Consider the following 14981-nt stretch of genomic DNA (forward strand, 5'->3'; position numbering starts at 1 on the left):
CTGGGGAAATGACCCTTTGGCAGCCACCAACGGGTGGGTTAGACATCCCCTGTAGGTGTCAGTGTTCTGGAGGCAGTTAGATGTGATTCTCTGAAAGTGTAGCATCCTGTTATATTATGGTTGGAAGTTTGTTGTCTTGACTTTCTGTTTATACTTGGTATTTGGGGGTGGCTCTTCGTTTCTGCTATTTGCTGTGGTGCCTGTCCTGCTCCACAGAAAGTTTTGACACATTGGTGTCCACAGTATTTGTTAGGGTGATGTCTCTATCTGCTAGTGAGTCCAGGTAGCCATTCAGTTTCCTTTAGTGCAAAGATCTTTAAAGATGAGCTGGGACTCAGTGTTGTTCCCAGAGAGGCCTGGCTTCCTGTCCCACCTGGCCTCAGTGAGAGAGTCAGAGATAGCCTGGGGCTAGCTTGGTTTTATTTTGATACCTTAGTTCTTTCTGTTTCTCTGCTTTAAAGTCTTCAGTTGAAGAAACAACTCTGGTCTCTGATGGGACTCCCCAGCGCCTTGCATTTTGTGGTTATGGTTGATGATGATCTCTACAGTGTGTAAAACAAACTGTTTCCTGACATTTAATCAGGCAAATAGTAAATGTGTTATGTTCAGTGGGCTTAGTCATTCAGAATGGATGGTATTTGCTATTGGCCTTTTTCCCCCAGACAAAACAGGTGCTGTTATGCAGAACAGAGCTGTGTGTTTCTGGCATGCAGTGTGTTGTGCTTAGGGACTTGATGCATTTGATGCAAGTTTTCAGTGACATGTGTGGCAGAGATCGGGTTTTCCATATAACCTGTTTGTTTTGTTTCCAGCAGAGCAGTATCTCACTAGGCACATTACCCTTCAACATTTTGTGTAGCAGCTTACACAGGACCACAGCCATCATGTTCCTCACGACACTGCTCTTCTCTTCTCCTGCCCTCCTGTGTTTCTTTTCTTGGTTGTTTTTGTTTTATTTTTAAGATGTATTTGATTCTTTTATGTAATGAATTAATTAATCGGTTAATTTAATGTATGCGAGTATACTGTACCTGTCTTCAGACACACCAGAAGAGGGCATCAGATCCCATTACAGGTGGTTGTGAGCCACCATGTGGTTGCTGGGAATTGAACTCAGGACTTTTGGAAGAGCAAGTCAGTGCTCTTAACCACTAAGCCATCTCTCCAGCCCCAAAGTTAACCCATTAAACCTCACCCACCCAAGGACCAGGTAACTTCCTAGAATTCTGGGGATTGTACAGATGGAAAAGTATGGTGGCCATATGGGTGTGTCCTTTAAAATTCCTACAACATATGTCTCAGGGCCACTCAACTGGGAATTATAAGGAGAGATCCTGACCAAAGTCATTCCTGGTCAGTATTTGAATACATTTGGCTCAAAAGTGTGGAACTGGTTTCCTATTTTGAATCTCAAAATTAACATTTGGAGGCCTCAGTGAGATAGGCCTTTCCATCCCAAATTCTGGAGCTAGGATTTCACTCTGGCTCCCCCACCCCCATGTTCATGCTGGGAAAAATGAAATAGCATTTTTTATGGTAATTCATAGAAGCCAAGGGAGACATCCCACAACAGTTTCTGTGGCCTTGGCTGTTCTAGAATTAGCTTCGTAGACCAGGTTAGCATCAAACTCAGATTTTGCCTGCCTTTGCCTCCATCTCCTGAGTGCTCGGGTTAACATCATGTCCCACCACTGCCTGGCTTTATTTTAAATTATATATATGTGTGGTATGTGCACGTGCTCATGAGTGCCCACGTAGACCATAAGTTACATTAACAGATGGTTGTAGGCCATCCAACATTGGTGTTGGGAATTGGGTTTGGGTTATCTGGAAGAGCAGTATGTGCTGCTGTTAAAATGCTTGAGGCATCTCTAGTCCCTTGAAGATTTGCTTGTTTGGGGGACAAGATCTTACTTATCATGGGCTAACTCGGAAGTTTTTATGTAGCTGAGCATGTCTTTTAACTTCCGTTTCTCCTGTCCTCACCGGATACATACTGGGGATGGCAGACATTGTGCTGTTATGCCCAGTGTACTTCAGTATTGTGTAACAGAAAAGAGAGATCATTTGTATGCCATTACATTTGCCTGTGTAGTGTGTATACTTGTGATGCGGGGGCTTGAAAATAGAGCCGTGTGCATGACAGCCATGCATTCTGCCCCTCAGCCATCCCCGATTCCTGTCTGTTCTGTTTAATCTGGTCCTCCTTCAGCTTCTGCCCTTTGCTGTTTTTAATTAACCAGGCATGGTGGCACAGGCACACTGAGGCAGGAGAATTGCCATATGTTACAGCTTAGTCTAGGTCTGCTGAGTTTGAGGTCATTCTAGGCTGTTTCAGAATGAGCTCCAATCTCAAGAACAAACTCAGCTGGATGGTAGTAGCACATACCATAAATACCAACACTTAGTAGGCAAGAGGCAGTCGGATCTCTGGGTTCAAGGCCAGCCTGGTCCTCAGATCAAGTTACTAGCTACACAGAGAAACCCTATGTCTAGAGAGAGGAAAAACACCCAAAACACACTCCTGATTCTATGTGAGCACTCAGTTACCGTGTGTGAATTCCCTTTCTTTATGTATGTAGTCGGGGAAATGAAGCAGGCTGAATAAAAATGCCCTCTTAGCAGCCTACAGTGTAGACAGCAAGAGGAGCCTGATCTGGGAATTCTTTTGGCCCACTCACTCCTCCATAGCTATCTCCTGAATAGGCTGCTATCTTGTCTTGCTCAGGATCAGAACACAAAACAGTAGGTAAAAGTTTGTGGGTTGGTTTTTGTAGGTTTTTTTTTTTGTTTTGTTTTGTTTTGTTTTTTTTTTTTTTTTGGTCGCTTCTCCCCTCCCTGCCCCCAACCCTCACAGTGGTATCTTTGTGTGGCGTGAAATACTAAAAAATGCAACCCATGATATTCCAGCTGGTCCCAGCCGGCCTTGTTCTCATCTTTGGCAAACTCTCTGACGTGGAGCTCTGAAATCTTGCCACAGGACTCGCTAAGTTCCCACTGGGTCACTACCACGCCAGCCCCGCTCTTCCAAATTCCCATGGCCTTTTGGGGTGCACTTCTTGCAAACCCATGCTTTGCAGCCCTACCTTTCTTTCTGGAACCCAGTTGAGTTGCCATGTGAAGGAAAAGACCACACAAACTTAGTTCAGGATCAACAGTTAATTCAGTTGCTGGGCACAACAACTAGAATCCTAATCTTGTAAGCCATATTAAATATAAATCACCATCTAAATGGGGGCCACTTGTAGCTACATCTTGTCCTCCCACTGTCCCTGTCCAAAAGCCCTCTTGCGGAAGCTGAATTAACATCAAAATACAAACAGCATCAGGGCTATCCACAACACTTTTGAGAGGAGCTTTTGGTTCATCCCACACCTGCTGACATTTTTATACACCTCCCCCATAAACAAGAAAAGGTCCATTTAGGCCAGCTGTGGTAGACATCTATATTCCCTAAGTCTGAAGATGGATAATCATAGAGTTATAGGCTGTTGTACCAGACTATTTATTTGACAGAGTTCTGTCTCCAAAAAAGGATTATAATTTGTGTGGTTGTGAGACAGTCTTCTATGCTTTTAACTTTCATGATAATGTCTTCCTTTCCTATGTTCCTTTTTCTGTCTGTGTCTGTCTGCCCTCCTTCTCCCTCTCTCTCTCCCTTCCTCTTTCTTTTTAAGGTAGGATCTTATTGTATGTATTGTACAATAGTGAACCTCCTACCCAAGCCTCCCAGTTTGGGGGCTCAGCTCCCAGCTTTGAGTTCTAACTTCCTGAATTAGAATGTTAGTTTTTTTATACTGAGTTTGTGTTTAAATTCCTGCTTTTGCAACACTGGTGATTAACATGTTAACAGGATTTTGTTTTTGAACATTGTTGCAGCTTTTGTGTAGAGATGAGTCTGAATGACTCTAAGTGCCCTGTAATCTACTTCTGTGGTTTTGGTTCCTTGTAGTTGAAGAGATCCCAGGATCCTAACAAATACTTGTTTGCCATTATTATCGGAATCACTCCTCTTTCTGAAGGTATACACAAGTAAATTCAATTGATTGTTCAATCAGACTCACTCTCTTTTTTTTTTTTTTTAAGAATAAATTTATTTCATGAATACGAGTACACTATAGCTGTCTTCAGACACACCAGAAGAGGCCATCAGATCCCAACCCCAGTAAACCTTTTAAAATTGATTTACCGGCTGGAGAGGTGGCTCAGTAGTTAAGAGCACTGACTGCTCTTCCAGAGGTCCTGAGTTCAATTCCCAGCAACCACGTGGTGGCTCCCAACCATCTGTAATGGGATCTGACACCCTCTTCTGGGGTGTCTGAAGACAGCTACAGTGTACTTATATACATGAAATAAGTTTTAAAAAAGTTTTGCTCAGGTGTATCTTGATCTGAGTGCAGGTGTCTGCAGGAATCAGAAGAGGAGGTCAGATCTCCTGGACTTGACGAGTCTCCCAGTATAGGTGCTGAGAGCCAAAGCTGGATCCTGCAAGAGCAGGGCCGTCTCTCCAGCTCCACAACTTAATTTTTACCAATAGTTGATAGAGTTGTCAGATGATGTAGGATAGGGCTTGAGTCAAGCTAGCAGGAAATAATGAGGCTGACTAGTTAGGGCTGTTTGTAGCTTCCAGTTGCTGGGGGGTTGGGAGATGAGCAACATCTTATGCTCTGCAAAAAGCTTTATCCTGAGCGCAGTTCCATTCTACTGTTGCTCAGAGGGCTCCCTGTGTGCACTCTTTGTCCTTATCATTGATAGTAGCAGGAGACATCTGCTGGTGAGGCCTCGTATGTATGGTGCACATTCATGTCTATTTGCCCCTAATTTGGGAAGACAGGTGGTTAGGGCTACCTAGCCGTGCAGATGTGTGACCATGAGCATTCCTGATGCTGTTCAACTCTTTAACTCCCAGCTGTAGAGCAGTAAGGTCAGCTGAGCATGTAAGTGCCAAACATTTTCATAAGCTAGACTCCTCAAGGGATATTACAAGGAGTGGGATTGGGTGCATGTCAGTGAGCCTGGGCTGCTAGAAGTACCCATGAGGCTGCCGGAGACAGCAGCACTGCAGAATCTGAACAGCTTCTTGTTTGGTTTTCTGAGACAGGGTTTCTGTATGTAGCTCTGGCTGTCCTAGAACTTGCTCTATTGACCAGGTTAGCCTTGAACTCAGAGATCTGCCTGCCTCTGCCTCCTGAGTGCTGGGACTAAAATTGTGAGACACCACTGTCCTGCTTGAATCTGAACTTCTTAAGGTGATATTGAGGAACTGTTTTGGAAAGGGACAGATCACTTAGGAATGGTCTTACTTATTAATATCTGTATTGTCAGGAGGTACATTTGGATACTGCACAGAGACCTAAGCTTAGAAAGTTAAAACCATTCTGCCTAGTCACACATGGTGGGCACTTGCTAGCTATCCCAGAACTGAGAAGGTACATGCAGGAAGGAGTGCTACAAGTTCAAGGCTAGTCTGGGCTACATATTTCAGGCTATCTAGGGCTATATATAGTAAGACTGCCTCAACACAAAAACAAGACAACTAATGTATTTGGCTATAGATACTTAGTGTCGCCTGCCTGTTGTTCTTCACAGATGCTTTTACTGACTCTGCTCTCAGCGCAAAGGTGAATGGTGAGCACAAGGAGAAGGACCTGGAGCCCTGGGATGCAGGGGAGCTCACGGCCAGCGAGGAGCTGGAGCTGGAGAATGATGTGGTGAGTGCCCTCTGCACCCCAGCACTCAGTGTGAACGTGGGGAGAACTCCACACGTGCAGAGCAGCACTTTCTCTGGGCAGTTGCTAAAGAGGGAGAGAAGGAAAGAATTTCTCCCTGACTGGAGTCGGAGCACTCTTAAATTACTTCTTTGTGATGATCAGTTACTTCAGGGAACTGATAGTTACAAGATGGCAGCCTGTTTCGTTTTGAATACCAACCGAAAGCAGGTAGTGTTTAATTGTATGTTGACTTCCTTAGAAATGAGGTCAAGGTGGATAAAGAGTTATCATTAAGATAGTTTCAGGTTGGGTGTGACAACTGTGATGTCAGCACTCAGTCGTAGAAGAATAAGGGTTTAAGAGTTCAAGATCAGCCTCCACTAAAGAGAAAGTTTGAGGCTAGCCTGAGCTTTATAAAGACCCTGACTCAAAACAAAACACCAAAACACCAACAACAACAACAAAAAACCCAAGTCAGCTAGGTGTTACCTGCCTTAATACCAGGAGGCAGAGACAGACAGGTCTACATAGCAAGTTTAAGGCTAGCTACGGCTACACAGCCAGATAGTGGATGAAAAATAGCAATCATAAAAGATAAATACTTAGGTTACATTAAAATTAAAGCCTGGCCTAAATTTCTTGAACTTAAAATTAGTATCATTCTCTATAGGAACTTGCTTCTAAAATGACCATTTGTCATACATTATTTTTTGTTTTCTCTTGGCACCCCATCTACAAGTCAAATATTAGTAAACTTTGATGGAGCATAGAGCTTATTATATTTTCTTTAATTAAAAATTTTATTTTATGCATATGGGCATATTGTATGTATGCCTGTGACCTATTCCTAATGCCTTGAGAGGCCAGAGGAGTGCGTCAGACCCCTAGAGCTGGAGTTACAGACAACTGTGAGTTTCCATGTGGGCTAGGACTTGTACTGGGTCCTTTGGAAAAGCAGCCAGTGCTTATAACCGTTGAGCCCTCTCCTCAGTCCCCTTGAACATAGAGATTTAATGTTATGGAGCGTCATGAATAAGACTGAGTGAGCAAAGAACCTTCTGTTGTGCACAGACAACCAAGTTTACTATTTAAGACATAGTAAGGGAGGAAATAGTATCTCTTCTCTAAGAGCTCAGCCCCCTCAAAGAATAGAACTGCCCTGGGAAGTTGTCAGTGTTAATCTTCAAAGTTTATTTATTTATTTTTTTGTTTTGTTTTTTTTGTTTGTTTGTTTGTTTTGAGACACAGGGTTTCTCTGTGTAGTCCAGGCTGTCCTGGAACTCACTTTGTAGACCAGGCTGGCCTCGAACTCAGAAATTCGCCTGCCTCAGCCTCCCAAGTGCTAGGATTAAAGGTGTGCGCCACCATGCCCGGCTTAATCTTCAAAGTTTAAAGAATCTCCTAAACTTAATATAATGGTTTTCATGTGTGCATCACTGCACCATTGTGATGGGAAACAGGTACAGTTTTTACTTTATTAGTGGAGAGATAAGTTCTTTAATGGTTTGAGGGGGAGACTCAGGCAGTTTATCAGTATTTAAAATGTAAGTGTGGTTTGTTCCCAATTAGTCTTACTACAAAGAATTTACCTTAGCTAGGCAGTTGGGTTCTGAGTTCAAGGACAACCTGATCTACATAGCAAGTTCTAGGCCTTCCTAGGGTATCCTGTGAAACCCTGTTGTTTGTTTTTTGTTTTTGTTTTTAAGACTTATTTATATCATTTATTTTATGTATGTGAGTACACTGTAACTGTCTTCAGACATACCAGAAGAGGGCATCAGATGGTTGTGAGCCACCATGTGGTTGCTGGGAATTGAATTCAGGGCCTCTGGAAGAGCAGTCAATGCTCTTAACCACTGAGCCATCTCTCCAACACCCCGTTTTTGGTTTTTCGAGACCTGTAGTAGCCCTGGCTGTCCTGGAACTCACTCTGTAGACCAGGCTGGCCTCAAACTCAGAAATCCGCCTGCCTCTGCCTCCCAAGTGCTGGGATTAAAGGTATTGGTTACCACCTCCTGGCTTGAGACCCCTTTTTAAGGGGAAATATATAAATTTAAAATAGAAAAGAATTTATCTTAGTCCTAATATACCTATAATACGTGTAAAATAATTATATGTCATGATATTTTTTCAACATTATTTCTATTAGTAGTTTCCCATCAGAAAAGCACAATGCTGATACTTAATAGACATTTGTGTACCTACCAATAACCAGTATTCAAATAGGAAAGATACCTCATATATTTATTAACAGGAAAAGCAAGCTGCAGAGTAGCAATAAAAGTACATAGTGTGTGTGAGAGAGAGAGAGAGTGTGTGAATATTCAGTTTATGTGCACCATAAAATGTTGCCCAGAGCTGGCCTCGGTTACGGGGAGTTGAGATCTGCCTTGCAGGTGCTGCTGCTGTACATCCTTTTTCTAAGTTCTAAGAGCATACTTTTTGTTGTTGTTTTATTGGCGGTGGTGGTTTTTTTGTTTGTGTGCTTGTTTTGAAACAGGGTTTTTCTCTGTAGACCTGGCTGTCCTGGAACTTGCTCTGTATACCTGGCTATTTGAACTCAGATCTTCCTGCCTCTACCTCGTGAGTACTGGGGTTAAAGGCCCGTGCCACCATGCTGAGCTCTGTAGTAACAGCTCTTAACCTTGGAACCATTGGCCTAAGCCCGTGAAACTCCTCATAGTGGTTATTCCTATGCCCTGGAACTTGAAATCATTAGTTTTGGTGGATATTTTTCTGTTCAGTGTGATGGATCACTCAAATTACTGAAGTTAGAGTCTTCCAATTAAAAAAATTATGTATCTATCTATGTATCCATTGCGAGGGAGAGTGTGTATGTATCATGGCTTGCATGTAGATTCTAAGGACAGCTTGTAGGAGTTGCTGCTCTTCCTCCACCATATCTTCCAGAAAAGTCCATGTCCTCTAGAAAAGTAATATGTTTTCTTGATTACTGAGCCCTCAACCTGTCAGACTTTAAAAGGAGAGTTTGATGTGAGATTTGCTGGGGACCAGGAGTTGCCTCACAAACTACATGAACACTGATATCAGTCAGTCAGGAATAGTTTATTGACTGTTCCCCCCAGGACTGATGCATGAGGGCTGCAGATGTGACAGTGAGTCAGATTCTGTAGGGCTTTCAAGCCTGAAATCTACAAACATGTGTGCCATGATCTTCTGCCAGTCAGGATGTGGGGATAGGGATAGGCACTTCCTTAGGAGCTTGTCTTTGGTGTACATTTACTCTGCTTCCATTGGTTGGTGTATTCAGCAGTGGCAAGGTCTTGCCTTGCCTAACACTCATGTCTTAACTTGCCAATCAGGATGTCAGTTACCCATGTCCATACCTTTTTCTAGCAAGTAGGATGTCAATTCCCAAGGAGATCTTGGGGACTTAAACTTTACTTAACCCCTACTCAAAATGGAAGCCTTATTTTTAAAAAGCTTCTTATATTGGTGCAGGTGTTTCTCTTATGTTGGCATCCATCCAAGGGGCTGCTTATAAAAGCAAAATCCATGAAAGTTTATACATAGGTGTAGGAATTGCTGCTGGGTTGTTGGTTTGGGTCCAAGCTATTGTGGCTAACTATACAAAGCAGTTCTGCTGACTTCTGTTGCGATTGGTTTCCAAGAACACCAAAGCACAGAAGTTAACAGAATCTGCAATCGACTAGAGCATGAGAAAGTTTCCTTATGGCATTAGTAACTTCACAAAATGGCAGACTAGAAAGTAACAGTTACCTAGGCCTTAACAAAATTAATTGGCACCGAAGATTCTCACTTTATTTTCCTCATTTCTTCAGGTTGACGAGTCCAACCTATGTTTTGAGAGTGGCAGTTTAGTCCTTCACCTGTGGAGGGGAACAGCACTGAGTTTGGAAGTTAGGACAAGGGGACCCATAGCTGTTGCTGAGATCTTCAAACAGCTTTAAAGCTTAGCATGTGTGACACCCATTTGCCTCCCCATGGCTTTGTGCTGCCCTTCCTCACCTGCCTAGGGAAGGGGAAGGGGTTCTGGCATGGAACTCTTGGAGGGAAAGTTTTGACTCTGCTTGTAGGGAAGGCTGTTAGGACAGGTGAAGGAGAGACCTCTGACCCAGAGGCACCGGATCTTTGAAAACTCATGTACCGGATCTTTGAAAACTCATGTAATCTCCACGGACTTAAAAGATAATATGTGTGAGAGAAAAGCTCTTCCTAAAGAGTTGTTTTTTGTTTTTGTTTGATATAGGGCTTTTTTTTTCTTTTTCTCTTCCTCTTCCTCCTTCTTTATTCTTCCTTCTTTCTTCTTTCCTCCGCCTCCTCTTCCTCCTCCTCCTCCTTCTCTTCTTCTTCTTCCTCCTCCTCATCACTGTAGCCCAGGCTGACCCTTGAACTCAAACATTCTCCTGTCTCAGTCCCCTAAGTGCTGGTATAACAGGTATGAGCTCTATCTGGCTTGTCTTTAATGTTTTCTAAAGTAAAGTTTGGCCCTTTTGTAGGGAAGGAGTCAGAGTTAGAGTCAACTAGTATGGTTTGCTATATGTTCCTATAAACACTAATTGTAGCTAAATTGAAAGTTGACCTTCATTTTCCTTCTAGTCTAATGGATGGGACCCCAATGACATGTTTCGATATAATGAAGAGAATTATGGTGTGGTGTCCACATATGATAGCAGTTTATCTTCATATACGTAAGTTCACAGAGTTCCCTTTTATACATTTTAGTGCATTTGTCTTTGATTTTCATCAGCTCAAAATTACTTTGCTAACTAATTATTTCTTTTAATTTTAAATTAAACAACAATATCACATTGTTTCTATAAACTATTCAGACTGACAGACTCACATTAAAACAGGGAATAAGTGTTGTTTCCTTACCTATCCTTAGTTTTCTGATCAAAATACATTTTTTTCTGTTTTTAATTTGTAAATAAAAAATGTTAAATTGACAGGGATAAGGGTGAACCAGTTCTTGAAATAGTAAGTGTTCTTCTTTATAACATAACCACAAAAAATAGTATTTTGATTTATGATAGAAAGCCCCCAACTTTGTCAGTGTCTTTGACCCCATACTATAGAGTCTGTTAATAGCTGAGGATTAAAATGATCATGCATGTCTTCTTGTCTTTGTGTTTAGGGTTCCTTTAGAAAGGGACAACTCAGAAGAATTTCTTAAACGGGAGGCAAGGGCAAACCAGTTAGCAGAAGAAATTGAATCCAGTGCTCAGTACAAAGCTCGTGTCGCCCTTGAGAATGATGACCGGAGTGAGGAAGAAAAATACACAGCAGTCCAGAGAAACTGCAGTGACCGGGAGGGGCATGGCCCCAACACTAGGTATTCAACATGATTCAAAGTCTGTGTGAGAGGATGTAGTCTGACTGTTTCCTTTTTTTTTTTTTTTGGTGAAGCTAAGGAGAAAGTGCTCCTTGATTTGGCTTAATATTCTGTTGGAGAGCTGGGCAGTAGTGGTGCACGCCTTTAATCCTAACACTTGGGAGGCTGAGTTCAATGCCAGCCTCACCCCCCCCCCCCCACACACACAAATTTCTGTTAAAAGATTACGGTCATTTTAATAGTATCATTTGGGATTAGCTCTCTGGAGTCAAGTGACCCATGTGAGGAGCCAGCCCAGACTCTGAGGAGCTCCTTAAAATAAGGTTGGAGGAGGCAGAGGCAGGCGGATTTCTGAGTTCAAGGCCAGCCTGGTCTACAGAGTGAGTTCAAGGACAGCCAGGGCTATACAGAGAAACCCTGTCTCGAAAAAAACAAAACAAAAAAAAAAAAAGAAAAAGAAAAAAACAAATCCAAGGTTGGACAGTGTGGCTTGCATGATGAAGGTCTTTTCAGAGCAGTAGAATATCAGAATGGGGAAGAACTAGCATTGCCTGTGTAGTTCAAGAGAGCCTCACCAGGAGGTGACAAGTTTGGTATGATAATGGATCCTGTCTGGCCCTGGGAGTGTGGGGGGTTATTTCACCTCTGTAGAACATGGTCCTGTAAGAGAATCTGGCCTCTTCCGGTAAAGACTAAGATCCCAGGATATTCTTCATGCTATGCTGGCAGGTGGCAGAAGCATTTGTGTGCCATTCTTGAAGAGTAGTCTGTAGGGAACAGTGAGGAACAAAGACACTGAGTCAGAGAGCCTGTCAGTGTGACAGCATTATAGCAGAAAGTGGCAAGCTGCCAGACAGACTCATGGCGCGAAAGCTGGAAAAACTAGAGAGAGGCGAACCTTACTTGAAAATTCAGCTGTTCATGATGCTTGCTCTGAGAACACATGAGCTAAAGGCAGTGTGGGGTGACTTAGAAAGGAGAAACGATGGCGCAGTGGTTGCTTGTATTTGCAGGGCTATGGGTCTGTCATTTACTCAAAAAAGTAGAATGCCTGCTGCATTGTGGGTAAAGCTGATTCTACCGGCAAGGTTCCATAGCTGAGTCTTCCGATTTCCCTAATCATCACTGTGTCAGGATGAAAGTGAGCACACCTTTTTAAAGTGCTGGTGGCCGAGACCTGCAGGGCTGTGTGGCCGTGTGGTGAGACTGAGGCTTGTGTGAGAGACAGTCTTCTATTTAGTGTACCTTTCAGTGTGTTTTGTTAGCCCAGTACTTTTTAGGATAAATGATTTAGAGGATCTCTCATTTCCAGGGACAATAAATATATTCCTCCTGGACAAAGAAACAGAGAAGTCCTATCCTGGGGAAGTGGGAGACAGAGCTCACCACGGATGGGCCAGCCTGGGCCAGGCTCCATGCCGTCAAGAGCTGCTTCTCACACTTCAGATTTCAACCCGAACGCTGGCTCAGACCAAAGAGTAGTTAATGGAGGCAAGTATTTTGACCTTATTTGTTAATGTTTTGATGAAATACAGAACTATCTAAACATTTAAGAGTTGGCATACCTGATAGGAATGTGCATGCCATTTGTGGATTTTTTGGAGTAGTTTTTATTATCTATAATGTAGTTTGTTTTGTGGCTACTAGACAGTATAACACTGTATCTGTCATTGGCGCGTATAGGGTGACAGCATGTCCTGAGCTGTTTCATCCTCTCATACTCATTTGGCCTAAGACACTCCACAGACAGACAGAATGGAAACTTGAAAGACACTGGGTGATGAGGCAGTGGGCATAGTTCATGAGAAAGACCCTGAGTTAGTGCAGATTCCTTCATTAACTGTGATGATTCCATTCTGCGTACTTCAGGGAAGAACTTAGGGTGATTTGTAATGTCAGAAATGAGCAAGAGTCAGGTGACGAAAGTCATCAGAGAACTGCTTACAAACACAGCACAGACAACCTTTGATTTCTGAGAGTAGGTATTAGAGTGTAGCAGCTTGGAGCTTTAAGTAGGAAGGAAGGCATTTTGTGTAGTGTCCCCAGTCAGTTGAATACAGATTATAGGTGAGTATAGAAATCTGGAAGATGGGACAGCAGAAGCGAATCATTTAGAAATATGGTAGCTGACAGGGAAAAAGAGTGGACAGCAGATTCAGGGTTGAAGTTTAGAGCACCGCAAGCTGGGTGAGGCAAGTGCCTCATGCTGAGCAGTCAGGCTCCATAGGCAGTCTGAGCCAGCCTGGGTTGTGTGAGACCTCGTGTAAAGAAAGGGAGTGAAGTATGTCAGCCATGTAAGAGCAGAATTCCTCTCCAAGGAAACACTCTTGAGTAGTTCTCCTGCTTAGTAACGATGGTGACATTTCTTTGCTCACTGAGTGAAGATTTTCAGTTGTTTATGAATAGAATTTTCAAGTTAAAAACGTGAAGGGGGCTGAGAAATGTATGATACTCCAGTGAGTGGAGCCCCCTAGACTACTGGAGAGGAACCCTGGACTGTTGACTAATTACCAGGGACATTGCTGACCGGGGCGGGGGGGGGGGGGGGGGTTGTCCGTGCCCTGATGTCAGGTTTGGGCCCCGAGGCTTACAGGCCCCTGTGGTGTACAGGCAGTAGATAGACGGGGCCATTCATTCCTGTGCATCAGGATGAGATTCTTTTAAGCATTCGAGAAAGCAATAGAAGTAAGCTCTCATTTCTACCTGAACAGGATGTGGCTAGTGACCTTTGAAACTGATATTTCAGTTCAGATATAGGCCTGAGGAAGCTCAGGTGAGAGTAGGAGAAGAGCCTGGACAGTGGCGTTAGAGGCTGCTGTTTGTGTTTATTGTTTGGGCCTGCCTTCCCGAGCAGGAGTCAGTGTGTTTATTGAGGGGGTTATCTGTGTGTGGGACATTTTCTTCACAAGTGATGGCTGACAACAGCTGAAGAAGTAGGCATACTAGGCAGAGTCTTAACTGTCTTCTTCAGTAGTATGTGTAGATCCTAATTAACCCTTTGGGAACGTGGATTCATTTCAACAGACTTAATTTTAAGGAGGTTAAAGTAAAATGTGAATTTGTGTCAGTTAAGTTGTACTAAAACTTATCACAAATCAAATGACTGTCCTCAAAGGGTTAAATGTACAAGAAATCATTTTTGTCATTTTACTTTTTTTTCTGTTTACTTTTTCCCTCATTTTTTTCTTTAGTTTTTATACTTTCCTTCATATCATTTGTTCTGTCAGGTGTTCCCTGGCCATCGCCTTGCCCATCTCCTTCCTCTCGCCCACCTTCTCGCTACCAGTCAGGTCCCAACTCTCTTCCACCTCGGGCAGCCACCCCTACACGGCCGCCCTCCAGGCCCCCCTCGAGGCCCTCCAGACCCCCGTCTCACCCCTCTGCTCATGGTTCTCCAGCTCCTGTCTCTACTATGCCTAAACGCATGTCTTCAGAAGGTACAATACCACGATTTGTTCATGTTTTTGTTTGTCTTTGTTTAGCTCCTTTGTGAGGTTATGATTACAAAATAGTTTCCTCTTCATTATTTAATAACCTATAATTTTTGTGTTTTAACTTTAGTTTATTAAAGCTATTTCTAATAACCTTTTGTTCACTAGATTAAAATTTGATAAGTGCTATGTATAAAGCCCTGCACTGCCCTGCATATAGAGATGGGCTCCGACCTGTCTGGTAATAGTACTCCTGTGCAGCCCAGGAAGGTCTCGGCCTGGACAGTAACAGTGATGAACTGGGCATTTCTGCTCCTGGAGGTGGGTGGGGTTATGGAGGCTGCCACATTCAGCTCCTTGGTAATGGTGCCAGCGAACCTTCCTGTTGGCCAAAGGCAGGAGTACTATTTTGGGGTTCTTAGTGATCCATGACATCCCTTGTAGTGGCCTTGTACGTCTGCCCTCAGGTAACAGTAGTATTTAGAGTGCCTGAGGAATTACTAATTTAATTGAATAATTATT

The 14981-nt window shown here is 43.1% G+C and overlaps 1 protein-coding gene across 40 annotated transcripts in view; it reads left to right on the forward strand.

Annotated features, from left to right (window-relative positions):
• Positions 1-14981, forward strand: part of Atxn2 (ataxin 2) — a 103342-nt gene that overhangs the window by 55469 nt on the left and 32892 nt on the right. For 16 of the 40 annotated variants that reach the window (XR_003955602.1, XM_030254251.1, XM_030254258.1 and 13 more), the window contains exons 6-10: positions 5590-5711; positions 10293-10384; positions 10831-11028; positions 12341-12519; positions 14220-14465. Coding sequence is in view for 39 of the 40 variants with exons in the window: in XM_030254251.1 (XP_030110111.1) it covers positions 5590-5711; positions 10293-10384; positions 10831-11028; positions 12341-12519; positions 14220-14465 (837 nt within the window). In the remaining variant the exon portion in view is untranslated. The remainder of the gene's footprint in view (positions 1-5589; positions 5712-10292; positions 10385-10830; positions 11029-12340; positions 12520-14219; positions 14466-14981) is intronic. The other 24 variants (NM_009125.2, XM_030254263.1, XM_030254260.1 and 21 more) reach the window with 2 other exon arrangements.

The sequence above is a fragment of the Mus musculus genome, chromosome 5 (genome assembly GCF_000001635.26).
Source record: "Mus musculus strain C57BL/6J chromosome 5, GRCm38.p6 C57BL/6J".
NCBI lineage: Eukaryota > Metazoa > Chordata > Mammalia > Rodentia > Muridae > Mus > Mus musculus.